The 23,467-nt window shown below is 35.6% G+C and overlaps 4 protein-coding genes, 2 long non-coding RNA genes and 1 other non-coding gene across 13 annotated transcripts; 5 read left to right on the top strand and 2 right to left on the bottom strand.

The window, feature by feature from the left end:
* Positions 1-2,448: 2,448 nt before the first annotated feature.
* LOC103844868 lies at positions 2,449-5,328 on the bottom strand. 3 transcript variants are annotated; one of them, XR_628386.3, is made up of 5 exons: positions 5,107-5,328; positions 4,556-5,014; positions 4,383-4,469; positions 4,102-4,264; positions 2,449-3,873 (listed from the first exon to the last, which is right to left on the bottom strand). It is a non-coding gene; the product is annotated as an uncharacterized LOC103844868 (long non-coding RNA). The 3 variants fall into 3 exon arrangements; XR_004452337.1 differs by having other exon boundaries at positions 4,383-4,837; positions 4,946-5,014; XR_004452336.1 differs by having other exon boundaries at positions 4,383-5,014.
* Positions 5,033-7,691, top strand: LOC103844867 (stomatin-like protein 2, mitochondrial). Its single transcript, XM_033281789.1, has 9 exons — positions 5,033-5,259; positions 5,352-5,595; positions 5,669-5,818; positions 6,281-6,338; positions 6,416-6,508; positions 6,615-6,713; positions 6,822-6,913; positions 7,179-7,238; positions 7,356-7,691. Exons 1-9 carry the CDS (start codon positions 5,111-5,113, stop codon positions 7,494-7,496), a joined length of 1,086 nt encoding a protein of 361 aa, XP_033137680.1. The 5' UTR covers positions 5,033-5,110; the 3' UTR covers positions 7,497-7,691.
* Positions 7,692-7,953: 262 nt separating this feature from the next.
* On the top strand, positions 7,954-8,760 carry LOC103844866 (flagellar radial spoke protein 2). The gene is made up of 2 exons (XM_009121691.3): positions 7,954-8,199; positions 8,320-8,760. Exons 1-2 carry the CDS (start codon positions 8,089-8,091, stop codon positions 8,614-8,616), a joined length of 408 nt encoding a protein of 135 aa, XP_009119939.1. The 5' UTR covers positions 7,954-8,088; the 3' UTR covers positions 8,617-8,760.
* Positions 8,761-8,851: 91 nt separating this feature from the next.
* On the bottom strand, positions 8,852-11,242 carry LOC103844865. Of its 4 annotated transcripts, none has more exons than XR_004452338.1 (3): positions 9,980-11,242; positions 9,239-9,890; positions 8,858-9,141 (listed from the first exon to the last, which is right to left on the bottom strand). It is a non-coding gene; the product is annotated as an uncharacterized LOC103844865 (long non-coding RNA). The 4 variants fall into 4 exon arrangements; XR_004452339.1 differs by having other exon boundaries at positions 9,239-10,001; positions 10,073-11,242; XR_001956624.2 differs by having other exon boundaries at positions 8,852-9,191; positions 9,239-11,242.
* On the top strand, positions 10,514-10,664 carry LOC117129372. The gene has a single exon (XR_004453021.1). It is a non-coding gene; the product is annotated as a U4 spliceosomal RNA (small nuclear RNA).
* Positions 11,243-12,359: 1,117 nt separating the features above from the next.
* LOC103844863 (cytochrome P450 71B14) lies at positions 12,360-16,846 on the top strand. 2 transcript variants are annotated; one of them, XM_009121689.3, is made up of 3 exons: positions 12,360-12,460; positions 15,160-16,044; positions 16,144-16,846. In XM_009121689.3, the coding sequence occupies exons 2-3, from the start codon at positions 15,169-15,171 to the stop codon at positions 16,756-16,758; spliced, it is 1,491 nt and encodes a 496-aa protein (XP_009119937.1). In that variant the 5' UTR covers positions 12,360-12,460; positions 15,160-15,168; the 3' UTR covers positions 16,759-16,846. The 2 variants fall into 2 exon arrangements, with proteins under 2 accessions (XP_009119937.1, XP_033137679.1); XM_033281788.1 differs by lacking the exon at positions 12,360-12,460 and having other exon boundaries at positions 14,971-16,044.
* Positions 16,847-21,928: 5,082 nt separating this feature from the next.
* On the top strand, positions 21,929-23,467 carry LOC103844862. Its single transcript, XM_009121688.3, has 2 exons — positions 21,929-22,982; positions 23,056-23,467. The coding sequence occupies exons 1-2, from the start codon at positions 21,983-21,985 to the stop codon at positions 23,163-23,165; spliced, it is 1,110 nt and encodes a 369-aa protein (XP_009119936.1). The 5' UTR covers positions 21,929-21,982; the 3' UTR covers positions 23,166-23,467.

The following is a 23,467-nucleotide window of genomic DNA, read 5'->3' as shown; positions in this document are numbered from 1 at the left end:
ACGTTGTAACAGGGCATGCCACATGCATGTTAGCTAAAATCATGGTTTTGAAAACTGGGCGGACCGGCCGGTCCAACCGGTTGGACCGTGAATCGTCCGGTTGGACCGTAAATCGTCTATGTGACCTAAACCGCTAAAACCGGTTGAAACCCGGCAAAACCAGTGACCCGGTTTAGAATAAGAATCCGATTTTCTAAATTACATCAATTATTTCCATTTTTGTGTTACAGTTTAATGCAATATTCATTGGTATAGGAACTATTTTTATTTTTACTTTCTTTTTAATTTCAGAGTAAGGAAATAAAAATTTGCTAAACCAATTTTCATTTACGTGCATGAAGAAATATAAGGAAACTTATGATTTATAGAAATAAATCAACAATCTATATATTATTTACTTAAATCTTCTTTAGTTAGTTATTTCGTATATATAATTAAATGTAAATGTACTTCCAAATCACATGGAAGAATTCAACCGAAGTAAGACGTTCTTCCCCTATTTCCGGATCAGACATATTCTTAGAGCACAAAATACCTTGGCGGATAAGCTTGCACGTGGTGCGAGGAGTCTTCTTCAGCTTTGCTTTATGTCGATTCAACTCCACCGGTTTGGCTTGCTAAATCGGTTGGAGATTCTAGTTAGTATTTGAATGTTGTTGTCAAAGAAAAAATGTACTTCCAAATCATATGCTTTTAAAAGTATCTTTTATTCTAGTTCTTTTTATAACATTTTAATACTATATATATATATGAGTATATATATATATAAAGAAAAATAAAAACCCCGGTTCGACCGGTCCGACCAGATATCCAATGATAATGCCGAGTCAATGTACGGTCCTGTTTTCAAAACATTGGCTAAAATTCAGCAGAATGTGATCATTATGGCTTATGTAATATGGGCATTATCCATGTGTCTAGAATGGCCAAGTTTTTCTTTTGTTGCTAAAATGTAAATTTCATTACAAAGTATCATTATGTTTAATATAGGATAATTTGGACAATGTTTATTGAATAGCATTTTTGAAATTGTTTTTTTCTAAAATATAGATCATTTTGAAACGAATTTTGAAACGAATAGAGTATTTATCTACTTATACTCTTCTTTAGCGTAGGCTAAAAAACGTTTGTGTCGAGTATTCAATACTATGTCATAATCATGTACAACTAGGTGTTTTCCTGCACCATGTGCAGTAAGAAATTTTTTAAATATAACTTATATTTAAAAATAAATTTTATTAAATATTATAGATTTTAATATTTTCTTACTAATATTTAATATAGATTTGATATATATTAAATCAATTTGTATAAAAATAATAAAAATGATATAACATTGTATAATTATCAAAAATTTAGCCTAAACAATATTTATAAAATTTGTAGGTATATAAAAACCTAATGATCTTACGATTAGATATTTTAATTTTAAAAAAAATGTAGAAATTTTTGAAAGCTTTAGTAATACAAATTGTATAATTATACAAAATAATAATATTTCGAAATTTAAAATGTTATATATGAATATATTTATTTTATAGATGATATATGAGCTATTACCATATTTAAAAAAAGTTTACCAAAAAGAAATATCAATATCAAATGTAATATATGAATTATTACCATATTCTAATAAGTTTGCCAAAAATATAAATCAACATTAAATGAATTTATTCATGTCATATTTTTTTGGAAGTCATGTCATCAAGTTTAGTAGTCATGTCATATTTGTTTTGTGAAATTGATTGTAGAGATGACATGTGGCAAAATCACTTCGCAAATATAGTCTAAGGGATATAGTTATATAATGGATGAAACTCAACTTGGTAACTAATTAAATTATTTGTATGACTATACTATATAGTATATAGCATAGTATATATAACAGTTTTTGTTTTGGAGTATCAACATCAAAGAAATTTTGGTCATGTTTATGTGTAAAAAGTATGCATGGATAAAAAATAATATTAAGGTGAAGAGTAATAATAAATCATGTAAGACATTTTAGCTTTTATTTTAATTCGGCTTCAAGCCAACATATATTCGTGATAAGCACTCCTACGAGAGTTATGTAAACTAGTTAAAATAAAAATGACAAACCCATATTTCTTTTTACCTCTTCTCCAAGTTTTTCATCCATGTGTATATATATACTAGGGTCGGGCCGCGCTTCGCGCGGCGAGTGGATTCATTAAGTATTTGGCATGAATTTTTAATTTCAAAAATGCAATTACATATTTTGTATTGGTCATTATTTATGTGAAATTTCTTTATATAGAATTTATGTCAATTATACATCAAAATTGTTGCAGTAACAACTGCATGATAGATGACTTGTCTTCTTCTTTTTATAAAATATGTATCATTTATTTCCTCCTTATAGATCACTACAAAATCACAAAAGAATAATTGTAAAACAAAACAAATCATATTTTGATCAGATAAAAGAATCGAAGTAAAATATTTATTTAAAACACACAGAATAATACACAATATCATTTTATTATTTACTTAATGTTTAAAATAATTTTGATGTGAAATTTATCTTACACAAAAACACAAAAAAAAATTAGGGACACTACTGTTATAGTCATTATTGCTAGATAATTATGTAATTTCTGAAAATAAAAATATCAAAGAATCTCTTTGGACAGAACAACGTCAATAAAAGGACTGTTCACCCAACTGCATCTTTGGTCGGACCATGAGATCGTGGCGTTGTTACTGAGCTCCCTGGATCAAAATATGTCAACTGAATCTGCAAACAGAGCATCATATTAATCTCAAATCAGAAAATTTAAAAATGAGAAAGACATGAAAGTCACAAAACATCACCTCATGTGTTTTAGGGAAGCCATCGCAAGAAGCACAACCAACACACACAAAACATCACCTCCTGTGTCATGAGAGAATTTTGAATAGCAATTTATGTGTCTTGAGAGAATTTCGAATAACAATTTATTTAAATTTAAATGGTTGGTTATATGTATTGTTTACTTCGTTCTTTCTCACTAATTTTTTTTATTTCCGTACATCGATATTATTGTTGTCATAATTTTATAGATGTATCAATTTTTTTTTTTTATGTAAACAGTGAAATTATTTTTTAATTTTATTTATGTATGATAACCTAATATTGTGTGTTATGTTGTGTTATCAAATATAACAAATACCAACTTTATTTTTTTTTCATTACAATCAAATGTTTCTATTTACTAAAACCTAAATAATATAAAAATCTTAAATTTTTAAAAAATTGAAATTATAAATTTACTTCCAATTAAGCATTAAATTTTACTATTTATTTAGTTATTTTTATTAGAGTTCATAAGTTTGTCTCACCATTCAAATGGTCCATTTACATGTAATTGGTTGACAATGTACACTTCTGATGATTTCCTCATTGATGGCTTAAACTTTTTTCCTTTCAAAAATACCCATAAAACTGAATGGAAACAATTATTACATTCAGAACTATATTCCTCATGTGTTTTCCATGCTAGCTGTAGCTACCAAATATCACGTTCTTATGAATTCAAAATGTAATCAAGAATAATAATTAAACTTTGCATCACCTTGAACACCTAATTACTAAACCCATAAACCACTCACATCAAATCTCATTAAGGATTGTAATTTTCTTGGCTCATCAATTATGCAAAGCTTCAAGTGAGCTTGGATACTCTGTTTCCACAGCTAAAAAAACATAGCAGTTCTTATTCCCCTTGGTTTACCATGTGCTTGGTCTTGTGGCGAACCATACCAGGGAAACCTCAGAGGCACGGACATTGATTAGCTTTGTTATTGACCCATCCAATGCAACAAAAATGGGCTGCATCAGTATTGTCTGTAACCACCATTTGCACCAGGAATCTGCAACAAAAAAAGGTGTTATTCACTTACTGATTTCACAATACATCGTCTGATGTGTAAAAACAAAAACTGGAAAAGCCCCAATATTTTTAACTGTTTTCTAAAGGCACAGTTGCACCTCTAACTTTCTCAAGCTCATCATATATCAATCTACAAAAAGATTTTTTTTTTAAACCTGTATTAGCAGTGAGTAAAAAAACAAAATCAAGAAGTGTGAGCTCAAGTTACCTGAATGCTTTCTTCAAATGAGGTGAAAGCTCTTTAAATAATTATCTGAAACTTTATAGTATAAAACAGAGTTCATTGCTTCTCCATCAGTTTCACATGGAAAGATTGCAGCTGGATAAAAAGGAATCTACAGGAGGTATTGACGGTGGCTTGAATGAGTCGCCTGCAATACGGCAACGGACAAAAATCAACAAACGAAACCAAATCCCATCTCCCAAACAGATAAAGTCACTCTTTTCAAGAATATAGTTTGATGATTATGAGTTTCTCACCGGAATCACCTTCGCATAAAGGAGGAGCATATCTATACCCATAAGCTCTCTGCGGCGCTTAACTTTTAGTGACTCCCAAAACCTAAGCAGTCAAACCTAGGTGTAGCCATTCTTAACTATGTAATTTAGAAATCTAACTATTGAGAAAATTAAACTTATGAATTTCAGAGGATGAAGCTTACATATTTATACTCGAAGATCACACAATATAAGTAATGGGAGATGTATCCAATCACAAATCGTGTGAAGAGTGGGGTTCCATCGTTAATGAGAGCATTAATAGCAACGCTTGAATTCAGCCAAAATGTGTAACGTTCATGGATTTCTTTCACTGGTAGGTAGAAGCAATTCGAAAAGTCATCGGTGCTATGTCCAACAGGATATGTCGAAATCCAATCAGTCAACATAACACCGCGATTCCATGGCTGGCGTATGAACATGATAACCACTTTGCCGGCGACGACCTAGATAATGTTACAGTGAAGTATCCAAGAGGAAGCAATATTAGAGAGATGGAGAGCCCAATACCGTTCACTTCAGGCTCAAGAGAAATGTGAATAAATGAAATGTACACATGTCGCGCTGTCGTGAGCCGAATTTCTGACGTGGCATCCGACGTGTCTTCACCTGGAGAGAACAAACTGTATTTTATATAAATAGATGTATAGTCCCATCGATAAAAATATAAAATATTTCAAATAATAAAGATTTAAAGAGGGTTTAAGTTTGTTACAACGATGAACCAAATTATCCATTCTAGATCAGTGGCCCTAAGATCCATCAGCTACCTCCGTCAATCTTCCGCACTTTTTCACTCGCTCCCCGGCGCCACCGCCACAACTACCCCCGTCCGCCACTTTAGCTCCCCCGGTCATGCTTTCAACAGGTAATTTTGAAGCTCAGTTGTGTAGATGCTTGGATCTGAGTAGGAGGAGTCTTATTGATACGTTTTTGTGTAAATCTCCTTCCTTGTTGAAGCTACCAAATCAAGCCGCCGACGAACTGGGGGATCCGTATCGTGCCGGAGAAGAAGGCGTGTGTGATTGAGCGTTTCGGCAAATACGTCAAGACTCTGGACTCAGGGATTCACTTCCTTGTCCCCGGCGTGGATCGTATCGCCTATGTTCATTCCCTCAAGGAGGAAGCGATTCCCATTGGGAACCAGACTGCGATTACCAAGGATAACGTCAGCATCCACATCGACGGTGTTCTTTACGTCAAGGTTGTTATTATCTTGATTTGATTACTTTGATGAGTTCTTTTCGTTTGATATTTTGGCTTTTGTGTGTTTGCAGATTGTGAATCCACATTTGGCGTCTTATGGCGTTGAGAATCCCATCTACGCTGTTATGCAGTTGGCTCAAACCACTATGCGTAGTGAGCTTGGAAAGATTACTCTTGACAAGACGTTTGAGGAGCGTGATACTCTGAACGAGAAGATTGTGGTTCGTCTTTCTTTTCCCCTTACCTGACCTTAAACTTTTAGCGATTGCTGGGTCTACACGCAGACCCAGGCCCTGGCCCAATACTGGAGGTGCATTTGCACAAGCTCATTTCATTTTTTGACTTTTTTCAGCTTAGCTTAAGGCCCATTTTAAAATAAAAAAATATATTTGTATGAAGAAATGGGCCTCAAAATTTGTGTAGCACAGATCCTCCGTGTAAGTTTAGTTTGTGTTAGATTAGAGTTTCGTCATTATGCATTTATAGTACCTAAGATTGCAGTTGATATTGTTTAAGCTGTTTTGTTCACTTTTCCGTCATTACTGGCTGTGAGTTTTGAGTTTACGTTGCAAGCTAAGAGTATAATAGTATAGCGTTGGGGAATGTATTATGCGTTACTAGTTTATGTATTGGATACCACAAGCATATGATATGATGATTTTGAGACGGGATTATTCTTGCAGGAAGCCATTAACGTTGCTGCAAAAGATTGGGGTCTTGAGTGCCTTCGTTATGAGATACGTGAGTAATTTTTCTGTTTTGACTCTTTTGATGGTCTTTTAGTTGGATACCCTTCTTGTAAATAAATGTGTATCCAGGGGATATCATGCCTCCTAATGGAGTGAGGGTTGCTATGGAAATGCAAGCTGAAGCTGAACGTAGAAAGAGAGCTCAGATTCTTGAGTCTGAAGGTAATACTTCCATGGTTTATCTTTGCAAACCTATGTTCTGTGGTTTAACTGTGTGCTTGCTACAGCTCAATCTGTTTCTCATAATTTGGTTTACTTATTTGAATAGGAGAACGCCAAGCTCATATCAACATCGCTGATGGTAAGAAAAGTTCTGTAATCTTGGAATCAGAAGCTGCAAAGATAAACCAAGTCAACAGAGCATCAGGTTAGTATTAACTATTTAGTAAGCCATGAACACATCATAATAAGATTGTCAAGCCATTTTTCAATTTGTTTCATCACAACATGTTTTTTTTTTTGTAATGCGTTCCAGGTGAGGCAGAAGCAATAATAGCTAGAGCACAAGCAACAGCCAGGGGGCTGACCATGTTGTCTCAATCCCTCAATGAAACTGGTGGAGTTGAGGTTAGTACATGAGATTAAACAGCAGTTTCTTTACATGATTTACACAATTTTGAGATTAATGAATTAACCTGATTACTTAGGTCTTAACACGATTTGCACAGATTGTTACTTATAGTTTGGTTTCTCATAAATGGTTCTCTCTGTGTAGATAGTAAATTGAGATTACCGTGGCTTATTAGAATTGCAAATGTTGAGTTTCAAGTTAAACCTTTTTTTTTTGCTTTCGAAATTGGGAACTCAAGCTTAATCGTGGTTCAAAATGCAGGCTGCGAGTATGAGAATTGCAGAGCAATACATTCAAGCTTTTGGCAACATCGCTAAGGAGGTGAACAATTATTACGAAACTCGTCATACTGTGCCAGATTCTATCTACTCGCTAATTTCGTCCTCACTTGGGTATGAATCTAATAGTGTAATAAACTTTTTTTTGTCTTCTTGTCAGGGTACAACAATGCTGCTTCCGAGTTCTGCTGCAAATCCTGCTAACATGATCGCTCAAGCTTTGACAATGTACAAAAGCCTCGTCCCCAATGGTGGTATTCAGGAAAGTTCAGCAGTAGTATCCTCTTCTAAAGCGAAATAGAAAGACGTGTGGTAGAAGGAAGAACTAGGAAACAACTTTTGATTATGATATGAGAAACAGTTATCTTATCTAAACTCTAATTTCTGAAACGAGGTTTTTGCACCTGATTTGATCCTATAATGTTGGTTGTTTTGTTCTTTTACATCTTCATTGCATTGCTTACCATTAATAATCAAGCCAACTCTTATTTTCCTGCTCTTGTTAGTTTGGTTGGTATTGTCAAGTGTACAATGACACAAGGAGAGCTTGTGACAAGTTTTTAGACTGGCTAAAAAAGAACGGTGTAGAATAAAGCTATAGGGTTTTTTTTTCTGTTGAATAGGTCGTAGACAGAGAAGAGCCTCAAAGAATCTATTGGTGAAATGAAAAATTTAGTCATTTTCTTGAAATAGCATTGGTCTTGGGTGTCCGTACAACCATTATATAAATCTCTTTGATGTCTTGTCCTACATTTGCTCAGCCCTCTAATAAGAAAATAAATAGTTTTGGCTTTTTAAGAAAAGGATCAGAAAAGGAGTTCATTTGTTGGCTCCACAGTTCTTCCCATTGTAATTTGTATTCGTTTCAAACCGATTCTTTCTTTTTTAACACCATGGGAGGCTGTGCGAGCAAACCTAAGGAGTCTGATATCCTTGAAACCTCTGCCACCACTGAGAATGTTGTTGTCGAGTCCAAGAACGTCGAATCCGAAGCAGTGTCCCAGGTTTTGTGGATCAATAGAATTATTTTGGTTTTTATCATTTTGTTTCTGAGCTAAATAAATAGCTAATGTTTTGGGGTGAAAGATGTGTAATTCTTTTTGTTATTTTATTGGGGCTTACAGGAGAAGGCAGATGAAGTTGTTGCAGAGAAGACGGAAGAGTCTACTGTAGATGGAGCAGAGACACAGAAGGAAGCTGAACCAGCTGAAGCTGAGGTAGCCAAGCCTGTTGAGGCTGAGGCGGCCAAGCCTGCTGAGGCTGAGCCAGCTGCAGAGGCTGTGAAAACCGAAGAAACGAAAGAAGCTGCCGTCGAAGCTGTTGAGGAGAAAGCTTCTGGTGAGACTGAGGCACCAAAGCAAGAGGAGGCTGCACCAGCCAATGACACCAAAACCACCGAACAGCCTCTTGTAACCCTTTAATCTTCATATTCATCTCTCTCAAATCTCAATCCGTTGTAATCAACTCTGTAATTTGTATTTCTCACAAATGTTGTATTGCTAATGTTCCCACTTGTTTGTCATTTGTGATATCCTAAAAATATTTGTCACATTTGTGATTCTTCTTTTTCGATAGCATTTTGCAACTGTGCCATAGTGGTTAGAAGAAACTCTAGAGTCAGAAGAGAGAGTTTTTAGTTCAAATAGGCATCAAGAATCTCTAAATGGCAAGGTCAATCATCAGTGATTTCAAAAGTACAAAGGATGTAACAGATGTGATATGAAACATCACCTACTTATTGCATATATACATACTTGTTGTATGCTTAACATATAGTAGCGGTCTGTACAGAGTGGGTATTGGCAATACACGTGAGTTTATGTTTTTATTTACTCTGACGCTCCTCTCCTTTTCTCTGTTTGTTCAACATTAGTCTCGTTCAAGGAAAGGAGTCTCCAGAGCCCAATGGCAGACTCTGGGGATCAATAACATGAAATCCATTGTACCTGTGAGTTTAGTAGGAGCCATTGCATTTACATGAGCAATCAATCGTCACCTACAAATATCATTATGAGAATGCTTCAGATTTGAGTTGTATTATACCTCGTATGTGGTTGTATCTGGACCATGAGGTGTCATACAGCTGTGAAGACTTGCGCCACCAGGGAGAAATCCATCAGCTTTAGCGTGTGAAAGATTGGAAGAGTAAGAAGAGAAGGCAACAAATGATCTCCAAAAGCATTGTACCTCGTATGCACCCACCATAGATTAAGCCCATAAATTCACTCATGCAGATAATAAGGAGGTCGGAAAGTGTGCTCAGCAACCAACCATCGAGGAAGGAATATGACAAAAATCAAGTAAAGCCACACCGGGTTTATCCGTTGGTGCTGTAAGAACTGAGAGTACAACCCTCAAAGAGGATCAACAGCTATGCAATAGATTTGGTGCTCTGACCTGTATTTATTGATGGATCCCCATGGTCTACAAGGACAGTGTTGTATGGGCAGAACTTCTGCAGGTGGAAAATGATTATCGTGCATTAATTTTCCAAGACACTGTATTCACCTTATAAGGCACGTAATTGCCGTGCCAGGCGACCACATTGAAGGGAGAGAACTCTTGTTTAGCAGTAAAAGAGTTCGCCGCCAAACTTGTGCTGAACAATTGTGAAGTCAGGCCGTAGTCTTTCCTCAAACCATGCCGTTGGTGCAAGAAAATCTCTTGGTGCAGCAAGAAAGACCATTAGCAGCACCTTCACACATCCAAACATAAATATTGTCTCACTTGTTTACCAAGGTTGAATGAATCCCAAAGGACTCGAGACTCGAGTAGCTAAGCTACCTATAGGTCCAAGATCAGGAAGCTGAAAATGAGCACCATAGATTTCAGAAACATAACCCGTCAGGTAGATCAGTGGAGAATCTGAAACCAAACCTTGTGGTATAACAACAATTTCACCAGGAGATACCAAAAGCCTCCCTCCCTCCCTAAGGCATGGAGACTCTACTTACTTCCAGCCTGAGGAACAAACAAGAAGTCAAGGCAGAGTCTTTCATTCCTCAGGCCTCCATATGCTTATTAGCTATAGCCGTGGGGAAGAGAGAGTGTGTTGCTGACGTGGCGTTTGGATCGAAGAGGAAAGAGACGACGTCTGGTTTTCAAACTCCTTTTCCATGGATGGATTCTTCTCCAGCGTGGCAACTCATTTACCTAACTTATCTATTAGTTGGGCTTATCAGGCATATTGGCCTTTTAACAATCAGGCCTAGTTATGGTTAAATCAATTAAGTTAGTACCTCCCACATCGGAAGCAGCATGCAAGGTGATAGGTTCTGTATGACTATAAATACGAGAGGCTTGCTCTTGTTAAAACTCATCTTTGCGCTTGGGGCAATGACGCAGCTAATGAGGTACTAACCGAGGCGCGTCTATTGCTGGTTGAAAACTATTTCCAAACCCCCTCCTGGGCCTAAGCTTGTCTTGGGCTCTCGAGAATTTCTGGAAGGGCTCCCTTTGGGTTAAAGCCCTACAATTTTAAGTCCAATATTTATTTCTGGCATCTTAATTTTAGACAATTTAGAAGAAGACCTGAGATGGAATTATACTAATCGTGGCTTCTGCTCACTTACGACTAACAGCTACGATCATCCAATAGAGCCAAACGTCATAATGCTACATTCCAGAGTTTAAAGTGTGGGCAATCGTGGGAACAACAAACCACATAGTAGTCCAACATCATTTTACTCTAATCTCATGTTACATTCGGGACTATCATGAGTTTACAACTTGCAACTAATAGTAAATGGACAAACCCAAATGTTTTATATGCCAATTTGGTCTTATTTAAATTTTTGATATGGGATTTCAAAATGTACTTTCAAAATGGTTCCTCTTATCGGCTAATATGTAATCGGATCCCACTTTGGGGCCAATAATAAACTGTTTTTGGATATTCTATTTGGATCAACAAACGATATTTTTATAGGGCAAATCTCCAAAATAACACTTTTCTAAGTTTATATCACAAAAATAGCACTCAAAAACTAAAATGACCAAAATAGCATTTTATCTTTTAAAAAATTTAAATTTTTTTATTTTTCAAAATTTGAAATCTTATCCCAAAACCTCACTTCTCAACTCTAAACCCTAAAACCTAAACTCTAAACCCTAAACCATAAATTCTAAACCCTAAACCCCACCCCTTGAGTGCTATTTTTGTGACTTTTGGCTTTGAGTGCTAGTTTGGGAACAAAAACTTGATTTAGTGCTATTTTGGTCTTTTTCTCATTTTTATATACGTTAAATTTATGTTGATACCATGTTATACAAAATGATCGAGGGTGACAAAACCATTCATGTGAAAATATTTTCCACGAGTACAAAATGGTGTTGAATACAAAACTGTGGAAACATTTAAACGAGTTCACTTGTAAATTTACCACAGTTTTGTATTCAACACTATTTTTTTACTTCTTAAAATTTCATATCATCGTTTTTTTATTGAGAAAGGGCTTCACATCATCTTTTGTTTTTCTATTTATAATTCAAAACTTATTCATTTTTATATTACATAATGCCTTTTCTATAATTCATAACCTTATTCTATTATTTTTATTTCAGCTTTATGTTTTTTTTTAAATCTATAAAAAATATATTTAGTTGCATAACCAAGAATTATTGAAAATAAGGTGAATATTATAATTAAAATATCATATTAAAAAAATCAAATTAAGTGAACCAAGTCCATATTTGTAGAGTAAAAATATGATGAACCTTGGTTAAATATTTTTATTTAAAAAGTTGTTTTTTTATAAAATAAATGATTCAAAACAGTTAGATTTAATAAAAGATCTAAAAGTTTCATCAATCAATTATAACTTAACACTTGTATTAATTTATATCTGTTTTTAAAGAAAATTGGTTGATATTCACTCTCTACTTTATTGATTTAAAATAACGACATCATTAATATTGACCAATTTTCTTTTCATTCAATTTGTTGAATCTATTCAACACAAATTAAGCAACGTATTTGTTTTCTCTTTTTCTTGTTCTCTTTTTTCAACACCAGCATCATAGTGATTCAATAGCCGGGTAACTTATTCAACAATTTTATTGTACATAGTCTAGTAAATTTTGGTGGATGCTAATGTAATTTACACGTCATCTCAATGCCAAAGTTGTATAAATATGTTGCTACTGCCTTCTGCGTGTAAACACAATTATTCCACAACCAAAGTAAAATACAACTTCCCCTCTCAGTCTCTCCGTCTCTTCTTTCTATCTCGCTCTAAAATCGTCAGCACAGTATAAAACTTGAAGGTAATCTTACCAAACTCAGTATTTCTATCTATACTGAGTAGATGTTCCAATATATAGCAGAAGAAATTCTTACTTTCGCTATTATTTTAAACTAGGTAAGGAACCCGTGCGATATCGCACGGAACTCATTTTTGCAGAAAAAAATATACCACATTTTATATAACTGTTTTAGAGATATACATGTATTACAAAATTATCATGTGCACAGCTATATTTTTTATTGATAATATTAAAAATATATTTTATTTATATGTTAGTTGTAATAATGTATGAAAAATGTGAAAAAAATTTTTTTTATCAAAAATCATAATATCGACTAAATTGAGTTTAGGTATGTTACGTCCTCTTCAGATCCTAAATACTCAATCCGGTCCGGACCCGATATGGATCCGAAAATTATGGATATTTTATAAATATTTTAATTATAGATCCGGATCCAAGAGAAATCAACTCGAATCTGAACCAAAAATTTATAAGTATCTATTAGATCCAAATGTCTAGGACCTAAAAGATCCGGACCAGAAAGGAACCGGCCCGAACCTGACCTAAATATCCGAAAGCCCATGCCTAGTAGTTTGCTTAAATTATTGAAAATTTGAAATGAACATAAATCAGATCTTGTGCATATGATAGATATTTATTTATTTGTAACCATCTAGTAAATATGTTTTTTTTTTTAAAACTACACATTAGAAACATTCAATTAAATGTAAGATTAAGACTTTTCAATAATTTTAAATTGTTGTAAAATATTAATTTTTTTTAAAATACCTGGACAATATAATATATAAATGAAATTTTATTTATAAAAATTGAAATAAATAGAACTGAAGTGATACAATAATTATGATGTATTTTGTATAAGAAGCTATTACAAAAAATATAATGTATAAGAAAAATAGTTGCTAAAAATGTATTAAGTAAAATATACAAGCTTTTATAACGTTAAAAATATAAATTATATTGAAAAATCACATCGTCCTGACTTTTTATGGCACCTTTTGGCAACTTAAATTATGACCTTTCACAAATAATCTATCTAGTAAATTTTTATTTTTAATCCAGAATTTAGCATGCAACTTTTCATGCGTACACATAAATAAAATTCCATAAAATGTTTACCAAACGGCGCGACTATGTTAGTGGTGACTTTTCACACTATTTCAGTGTTTGTTCATAATACATTCACATGTGTTGGGTTTAAGTTACAAAACGAACACAGCCGTCGATGTAAAAGATGCATGCACGAACGCTTTACATATTCTAAAATTTGATCGACATGTGTTCACTCATGAAAAGTTGAGAGTTTCTATCTGGAATTGGTTTGGAAAAGCCCATAACTTTCTTTCATATGTGTTTACAATTTCTGGGTTTTTTTTGTGACGGTTACTACAAGTTTTTAGTTACGCAAAGTCATCAGAAGAAAAGCTTCATAAAATTAAGATGGATTTTGTTAAGTCATGATGCTTAGAGCAATCCCAATAGGAAGCTCTCAACATAAAATTCTCAAAATACATGTCTTTCGATTGTAAGTAACTTTACATAAATAATAAACTAAAAGAACAATGGTGAGGGGAGAGAAGAAAAATGGTGAGGGGAGAGATCAAGAGACTATATATAAATTAGTTAACCTACTATGAAAAGGTTTAATGGTAAATTTTTTGAGAAGATGCAACTTTTCTATTATGAAAGGGTTTATGGTTGAACTTCTAAAAATGCAATTCTTTATAAAATGAAGTTATAAAATACAATTCTTTAAAAATTAAAAATTTGTGTTCTTGTCTTCTCAGTTTTATGAGAAGACACAACTTTTACAATGAAAAGGTACAATTCTTAAAATTAGTAATTGCAAAAAAAAAAGACAATTATTAAGATATTGTAATTATTTTTAATATCACATTCACCATACGGTGACAACAAAATTCCACATGTTACTTAAGCAAATGCATTTTAATATGCTTTCATAACATTTGGTTGGTGACTTTTGAGAACAAAAAGTGCAGTAGCCGTCAATAATCTAAAAATGCAATTCTTTATAAACTGAGAAGATGCAATTTTTCTATTATGAAACAACACAATTTTTAGGTTAGAACTTTTTTTCCACCATTTTATTATTAGTCGATTAGTGAAAATTATATTTTGAGAAATGCATGGCATATACTATTTATAGATTTAAAAATCTATTTGAATAGTCACAACCCTTCAATTTGAATAGTCGCATTCTTCCAATTTAAAAGTAATTATTTTTAAAAGATACTTATAAGAATAATCACAACTTTTCACTTTTTAAAAGATACTTATATGAATAGTCACAACTTTTAGACAATTTTTAGAAAAAATACAACTTTCCAACATTGAACTCTTAGAAAAGACACAATCTTTTACACATTTTTATAAAAAGACACAACCTTTCAACATAAGTGAATTCACAACCTTTGGAATTAATTGGGATTGCTATTATTAGTAGATATACGTATTCTTCACTTCTTTCTTTGAGTGTTGCCAAGAAAATTCAAATTTTATCTGATGATGACATAGGGTAGGAGTGATGCTTTGATTGTTTACTTCTGTATTTTCATTTCACCTAACATGCTTACTTTGTTGGGAATTAATCACTTAACATGCTTATTTTGTGTTATCTATTCACTTATTTTGTGTATTTATTTCACTTGACATATGCTATTTATATTTCTGTAAAGCTTAGCAAAATGAGTTTGTGGTATATCATCGTTGCAATCGTCTTCTGTGCATTTGTACTCGTTGCAAAGAACACCAGAAAGACAAAGAAAAAACTACCTCCCGGACCACCAAGACTTCCTATAATTGGCAACTTGCACCAATTAGGATCCAAACCTCATCGTTCCATGCTCAAGTTATCTGCAAAATATGGATCTCTAATGTCCCTCAAGTTTGGAGACGTGTCTACCGTCGTGGCGTCAAGTCCGGAGACAGTGAAGGATGTCTTAAAGACGTTCGACGCAGATTGTTGTTCGCGACCTTATTTGACTTATCCTGCAAGAGTTTCATACAATCTAAATGATCTCGCCTTTTCTCCATATACCAAATATTGGCGGCAAGTACGGAAGATGACGGTTATTGAACTCTACACCGCAAAAAGGGTCAAATCTTTTCGACATATAAGAGAAGAAGAAGTTGCTTCCTTCGTCGATTTCATAAAGCAGTCTGCTTCACTGGCCAACCCGGTTAACTTGAACAAGAAGTTAATGAAATTGTCTGGAAGTGTGATTTGTAGAGTCGGATTTGGGATGAATCTTAAAGGGAGCAAACTCGAGAATACTTATGAGGAAGTCATTCAAGGAACCATGGAGGTGTTGGGGAGTTTTGCTGCAGCAGATTACTTCCCGGTCATTGGTAAATTAATCGATAGGATCACAGGGTTACATAGCAAATGTGAGGTGGTTTTTAAAGCAATGGATGCATTTTTTGATCAATCTATAAAGCATCACCTAGAAGATGAGAGCCTTAAGGATGATATCATTGCCTTGCTTCTCAAAATGGAAAGGGGAGAGACTGGACTTGGGGAGTTTCAACTTACACGAAACCACACCAAAGGAATTCTTCTTGTACGTAATGGAAACTTCTCAGTCTTGATTAACTTCATGTCTTCATCGTTTACATGTTGCATGCATGAAATTTTAATCTTGTTTTATTGATTGTTACAGAATGTGCTTATTGCTGGAATAGACACTTCTGGCCACACGATAACATGGGTGATGACTCATTTGATTGCAAACCCAAGAGTTCTGAAGAAAGTCCAAGCAGAGGTGAGAGAAGTTATAAAAAATAAAAATGATATCACAGAAGAAGATATAGAGAAAATGGAGTATCTCAAAATGGTGATTAAAGAAACATTTAGGATAAACCCACTTGTGCCAATTCTAGTTCCAAGAGAAGCCTCGAAAGATGTAAAGATGGGAGGTTACGACATTCCAAAGAAGACATGGATCCATGTCAACATATGGGCTGTTCACAGGAATCCAAACGTTTGGAAAGATCCAGAATCTTTCATCCCCGAGAGGTTCATGAACAATGAGATCGACTATAAAGGTCTAGACTTTGAGTTGTTGCCGTTTGGTAGTGGAAGGAGGATGTGCCCTGGTATGGGTATGGGTATGGCTTTGGTACACTTAACTCTTATCAGTCTTCTTTACCGTTTCGATTGGAAGCTTCCAGAAGGAATGGAGGCAAAAGATGTTGATCTTGAAGAATCATATGGACTTGTCTGTCCTAAGAAAGTTCCACTTCGCCTTATCCCGGTTCCAACGACATGGACTTGACTTCAATTTATATTTTCATAGTAAAAAAAATGTGACCTTTGGAGTTTTTTAAATGTCTTACTAATATCAATAATCATTAAAGACGTTCTTTGATGATCCACTGTTTAGCTCATTTTCTCCGTAACCATAACTTTTTATGACCGTTAACACTGGTTCGACTAGTCTAACAAATAAATGAATCTGCAGGAACAGATTAATTTAGAAATATTATTAAGTTTCTCATTTCTACTCCCTATGTCTCACACTAAGTGTGGTTTACGATTTTCAAAAATATCTTTTTTTTTGAAAAGTTGTTTAAAATATACATTAAAAATGTAAAACAACGTTTATATTGAATCAAAATTAAAAATTTAAAAATACTTAATATAAAACGGAGAAAGTATTAGTTATCAATGGTACTCATTAATACTAGAGCTAAAAGACTAGCTTTCACTGCAAATTTTCTTTTATCAGAGTGCACTCATTACTATTTCCCCTTTGGTACGAGAGTTTTATTTAGGATTAACTAAGAGCATCATTATCGGCGTCTTTAGGCTGTCTCTCTTAAGTTAATTGGGCACTACAAATAAATAAAAAAAGTTAATAAACATAAGAGACGTCTTTAATTTGGGGACAAGAAGAGACCGTATTTGAGGCCACGTGTTGGCAAAATGAGAGGAGAGAGAGGAGGAGCGTGTGTTTCTTTCGGTTCGCTTTGGTTCGCAATGGTTGGTGGTTTAACGGCGGCGATAAGTCTGATGACTCTTCTTCTCACCCTTTTTAGATTTCTCTGCTTGATGTTCTTGGTCTTGTCCTGCTTCTTTCAATTACGATTTAACTCTGATGACTCTTCTTACCACGCTTGATTGAATTGGATTTTCAGTCTTAATGGAATTTAAGTTTCTGGATTTGATTGTTTGTCCAAGCTTTGATCTTTGATTATATCTCTTCTTGGATTTTGCTTCTATAAATCTCTGTTCTTGCCTTGTTCCATATAATGAAAACGAATCTGTTCATGTTCATACCAGTATGAAAACTAAGTCCAATGACTTCTTACAGGCCATGTTTTTTTTTGTTTTGATTATACACAGTTTCCCCAAAGGCTTTCCAGACCCAAGGGACTAATCTGTGTCGCTGCGGCCTGAATGTGAAATCCGCAGTGGCCGGGAATCGAACTCAGGTGGCGGTACTCACAGCTGTGAGCCCTTTACCACCAGAGCTAGACGCCCCGGTTAACTTACAGGCCATGTTCATAACAGTATGTCGTTAACTAAAAAGCTGATGCACCAATGTGTCTGAGAACTGATTGGTATTGACTTATTATGTACAGGTGAGATGAAGCTGAGGCCTTGAGTGCTGCGACTGAAGAGTTTTCAGTGGTTTCTAAGGAGGTTATTAGGATCAAAGACATCTTGCTCGACAAAGACAGCGAGGTTTGTTTTTGATCTTTTAAATTTCTTTAAAATTGTAATCTTTGATCATGGAAGGTTGATTTTTTTTACACCAAGATCTACTCCATCACTGCTTGGTTTTGAAATTAAAAGTGAACTTGGAGATTTTATTGATTAGTAAGCTAGAATGTCATTCATGGAATAGGGGGCTGAAACTCTAAGATGTCAATCTTTTGTATGTAATGGGAATAAAGCTCGGTTTTGATGATATGGTTTGATAAGGAAAAACATGATAAATATGAAAACTTTGACATACTATTGAAGGAATGAATTGTTACTTGTCTCTTTACGCATATTTTTGTTGAGATATATGATTGGTCTTGGATTCTGTACGTGCTTGTGTTATGTCTTAAAGCTTTGCTTGTCTGACTTGTGTTCTTCTACTCAATGCGATAGGATTTGTTCTTTTTGTCACACCTTAAGAAGAATCATCTCATGGAATAACATGTTCTTCCCTAACAATATTTTGCCTACTGAATTGTGCAGCTTTCGGTGAGAAACTGTTTCATCAGAGGATCAGTGGTGAGGTACGTGCAGTTATACTTGTTTTTAGATAACGTTAACTAAAATCAAGAGAGAGAGAGAAAATTCTCTCTAGGGTCTCTCCCCCAAAACCTTAACCTAGCCGCCGCGTCTTCTGCTCAACCGTCTCGGTGGCCGGATGCTTCTGCTCCGGTCGCCACCCCTGACAATGCTCCCATGTCCAAGCCTTCTCCCTGTTACTCTCCTCATCATGTCTCTCCTCCTTGCTTGGCGGCTCTGGATTTCTCTTTAGATCTATCGGGAACCATGGGCGTTCATGGTTTCTCCGGAGTTCCGGCGAGGCGAGGTAGATCGAGGGTACCTCAGGAGCTTTGAATCAGCCTTGGATGAGTCAATTGTGTTCAGATCTGGGTTAGATCTGAGGCCCGTGAACCACCAGTTTCATGTGACGCACCGTCGCTGCTCCTGGCTCTAGGTTTTGCTCCAATCGATTTATTCCACCGCTGGCCCAAGGTATGTGTAGAGCTTCTCCTCTCAGTCTCTGAGTGAAAAGTGGTGTGTAGGCTCGCCACAGAGGACCTCTGTTCTTAGTTCGAGATTCATCTTCCATGGCGTTCTTTTGTGAGCTCTTGTGCTCTCCCTTCTCGTTTGTTGATGCTGATAATTAGGGTTTTGAGGACAACCCTGTGAAGGTGTCTTTGCTTGAAGGTGAAGCTCTGTTCACAATTGATGCTGCCTGTTGTTGAGGAGTCTTTCGTCAGTCTCCTTCTGCGTTCTCACGTCCCTTCTTTTGCCTCCGGCGAAAGCTTTGTGTTTCCTCTCGATGTCTCCACCACATCTTCTAGGTCCGTGGCCGGTTGAGAGGGTGATATTACCGCCTGCGTTGACCTGATTTCTGCTCTTACTCTTCACTGGTTGGAATGTCGGGATTACACTTTGTCTTTTTGCTGCGTTAGCTTCGGGTCTGTTTGTTCGGCGTCCTCCTCCTCTGGTGTTCTGGGGCCGTTTCCAGGCGCCTCCGTTGAAGCCGTTTGGAGCCACCTTCGGGTGTGTGTTCGTCCGAACTGCTTGTAGCTATTCTCTTGGTCGTATAGGTGATCAGGAAGCATTTTGTAAGGGATCAATTCTGCTGTCTCTTGTTCTAGTTTTAAATTAGCTTCATTGCTCACCATTAGTGGTTTGCTATGGACCTAAATCATAGTTTCTTAGGGGTTTTTTACTTTTTTGCAGCTTCTAAGAACTGAATGGCTTTAATTAGCAGATTCTGGTTCAAAAATTTGTAACCAAACCATCATTCTAGTAATGACATTTACATCTTTAAAAAAAAAAAAAAGGTTATACTTGTTTGTGAATCTATTTTCTTTTTCTGTTTCTTTTAGAGAATGATCCTGGGAAGAAATGTTCTCATCTTCTACATTCACAAAATAATCAAAAACATTCTCTACATTTTTTATTTTAAAAACTCTTTGACTAAGAGACTTGCATATGGAGGACAAAAAGGTTGAAAGTTTTTAACAAAGTCTCTTAACCAAATTTACTTCTTAAATACTATTAAAAATTATTTAAGAGATCCTTAATGGGTTTCTAGGATAATGATGCTCTAAGGAACCTCAAAGTCAAAGGGTTTCTATTTTCTGATGGTGATGAATCTTTAACCTAGGATCGCTCTTTCATTATCTGTAAAAGAAAACCATTATCCACCTTTGAAAAGGTTATTCTGGTCAAAAGGTCTCTCATCCCTATTTCTTTCCATCTTTTGTTTTTCTTTCTATTTGGTTTCATTATCCATTTTCTGTCTTTCTCTCTATTTGAGTTGATATTTGTAGGGCTGAATTGTATTATTAAGCTTTAGGGCAGAATCAAAGGTACTTTAGTTTTTAACACTAAAATAATAATAAACAAACAAAAAGAAGGAAAAAGGTAGAGTTGGTCATTGCTTAAGAACTTAAAAAAAAACTTGAGAAACTATGTGTCACGTGTTCTTTTGTAAATGGTTATGCTGCTTTTCAAGATAATTATACTTATTACATAACTAGGGAAAGCCGCGCTACACGTAGCGAATAGATTCATTAAATATTTTCGAATAGAACATTATTTATGTGAAATAACATTATATATAATTTTAGGAGTTTATACTTCAAAATATTTGCAATTAGGTGAATTACGTGAAAAATTATTTGTCTTTTTGTTTATTTATAAAATATGTACCGTTTGTTCGCTTGAAGTGAAATCTATTAAAAAATACTTATAAATGAATCGACATTTGTTTTTCCCACAAAAAGAAAAATAGGTTATTTTGTTTTTGTTGTAGTGTTTACTTCATAACTTAAATAATATTTTGGCTGAAGACGTCTGATTTATTAATCGCAAATCACAGCCAATGTGAAAATTTTATGTTAAGAGAGAGATAAATATTTTATTAGATTGATGTTCCTGGCTGTCATCAAAGATAAGAACCTGAAAGTTTCTTTCAAACATTGCCTCTATTGCTTCAAACATATTTCTTGATTTTTTCTTTTGGTGTTACCAAAATTCTGAAATTTCATCATTTAGAGTTGGCCAGAAAGAATCAAGTAAGTTGTTGAGATATTGCGGGTCAAAACCCGACGGCGTTGCTGGTGTTGGTGGAGTAGGAGGCGGTGCAAATGCAAGAGGTTTAGCCCATGCTCCAATCGATGGTTTGAAAGCATTTGGTGGGTTAGAAGATAGTTCAGATTCCTCATCAGTGAGAGGAACTATATCTGAGTCTACCAGTGGCGATGATGCTTCAGTGATAGCAGTTGACTGATTGGTGATTGCAAGAGGAGCGTTGGAGAGCTCATCGTCACAAAGAAGGGGATCTACAATCGAAGCAGTATTTGTTTGAATCGGAGCTTCACCCATCATAATCTCAGCATTGAGAGATGACGATTTCACAGAGAGGCTGTTATTCATTGGAGAGGAGGAGGCTGGCAAGGAGCAGTTAGTGGTTACGGTCGCCGTAGCTTCGATCTCACCGTCCGGAGGCTTGAGATCCATGTCAGAGAGCAGAGCACAACTGAGAGATTGTTTAGTTCGCTGAATTCGTAGAGAGGAGACGAGACCAGATCTGGTGCTCGTGGTGGGAGACGCGCCGTAGCAACGTCGAGAGATAACGGCGAAACTTTTGACGACTTTTCTTCTGTAGCAACGTCGAGAGAAAAAGTTCTGTTATCCAGAGTTACACTGTCGAACGAGCTGCTGTTCGAGAGTTTCCACTCGCTCCTGTTCCAAAAATTCCTGTTCCGGAACTTAAAGATGATGGAAGCTTGAGGTTTCCATGGGCTGCTAGAATGAATCCTGCTACAAGAAATCTTTATCGAGCGGCTAATCCTACCTTCCGACTTGACGGAACTCCTCAGGTTATCATCCCTTCTCAGGTTCTTAGTTTAGGACCAGAAAATAAAAGAGAGTATCTGATTGGCCAGTTTCATCGTTGCTCTCTACCTCCTGGAGGTTTGATTCATGCTGTAGTAAATAGGCTGTGGGGAAGAAGTTGCAGAATAGGATGTCGTAAGCTTAGCGAGTCATCTTATATGTTTCACATTCCTCATGATTCAACTCGAGAATGGGTAGTTCAGAGAGGTGTATGGCATGTTGACGACTGTTTGTTGTTTGTTTCGCCTTGGAAATCAGTAAATTCGCTCAAAGTCCCTGAAGTATCAACTATCCCGGTTTGGGTAAACTTAAAGAATGTTCCAGATTGTTGCTATTCAAGATTAGGTCTCAGTCATGTAGCATCAGGACTTGGTGAGCCTATGCAAACGCACAAACCGCGCCTTGATCCAACTTGCTTGGGGGAAGCAAAGGTTTTAGTTGAAGTAGAGCTTGAAAAGCCCTTTCCTAAGCAAATTGCCTTAGATGACAAACAAGGTAATATATTCTTGGTAGATGTTGAGTATACTTGGATTCCGAGTACTTGTGGTAGATGTGGACACTTAGGACATAAAGAGAAAAGATGTCTACTCCCAGCTGTCCAAAAGAATGAGGAAACACTTCCAGTGAATGAGGTGATGAATGAAGATCGAGGGGTTGGGTCGGATAAGGAACAAGCTCAGGTCTATACTGCATCGGAAAAAGAGGTGGTACAAGTTGAAGATTCTGAAGCAAATTTGGATTTAGCTTCTACTGATCAAATTTTAGAACCCACTAATGTGACAGAGATTGAAGAGTTGCAATCACAAAAGGGTGTTGAGCTTAAGGCTCTTTCAACGCCGGTACACTTTCTCGTCCATTCTAAGGAAACTATAGCCATTGGCTCCAACTCTCAATTCACTACATCACCATTAGCAGGTACTGCTCCTGCTCCAGCTGAACCAACTATTATGGAAGAAATTCCATCTCATATTATTGTTTCCGAGACCAGTTTGGAATCAGGAGGCAATTCATTGGCCTTTATGTACACACCTACGCATGGCAGCCCTTTTCACAATGCTATTGAGCAATTCAATGTTCATGATGTTGGAGATGGGTTAATGAGTGATGCTACGGCAAATCTCAACATGTCAAGAGGTGGGAGGCCAATAAAACCAAGTCAAAAATATCAAGATATGGATTGGATCAAGATACAAGGGAAAGGTAAGCGAGGTCGTCGAGGCCGTGGATACCACACTCCCTAGTGTTTCCTTCTTTCTTATCTTGCTTTATTAAGCTTATGTCCATAAGTTTCTATTTTCTAAGTTATTGCTTAGCTCAATATGAGATTGTTTCTCATCATGCTTTCTAAAACTTTATGGTTTCAAAACCATACCTTGTATGTTTTATGTTTTTAATTTGAA

Source organism: Brassica rapa, chromosome A10 (genome assembly GCF_000309985.2).
Source record: "Brassica rapa cultivar Chiifu-401-42 chromosome A10, CAAS_Brap_v3.01, whole genome shotgun sequence".
In the NCBI taxonomy this organism is placed as follows: domain Eukaryota; kingdom Viridiplantae; phylum Streptophyta; class Magnoliopsida; order Brassicales; family Brassicaceae; genus Brassica; species Brassica rapa.
The sequence above is the reverse complement of the archived record's forward strand: the minus strand, read 5'-3'. Positions and strand labels throughout refer to the sequence as shown.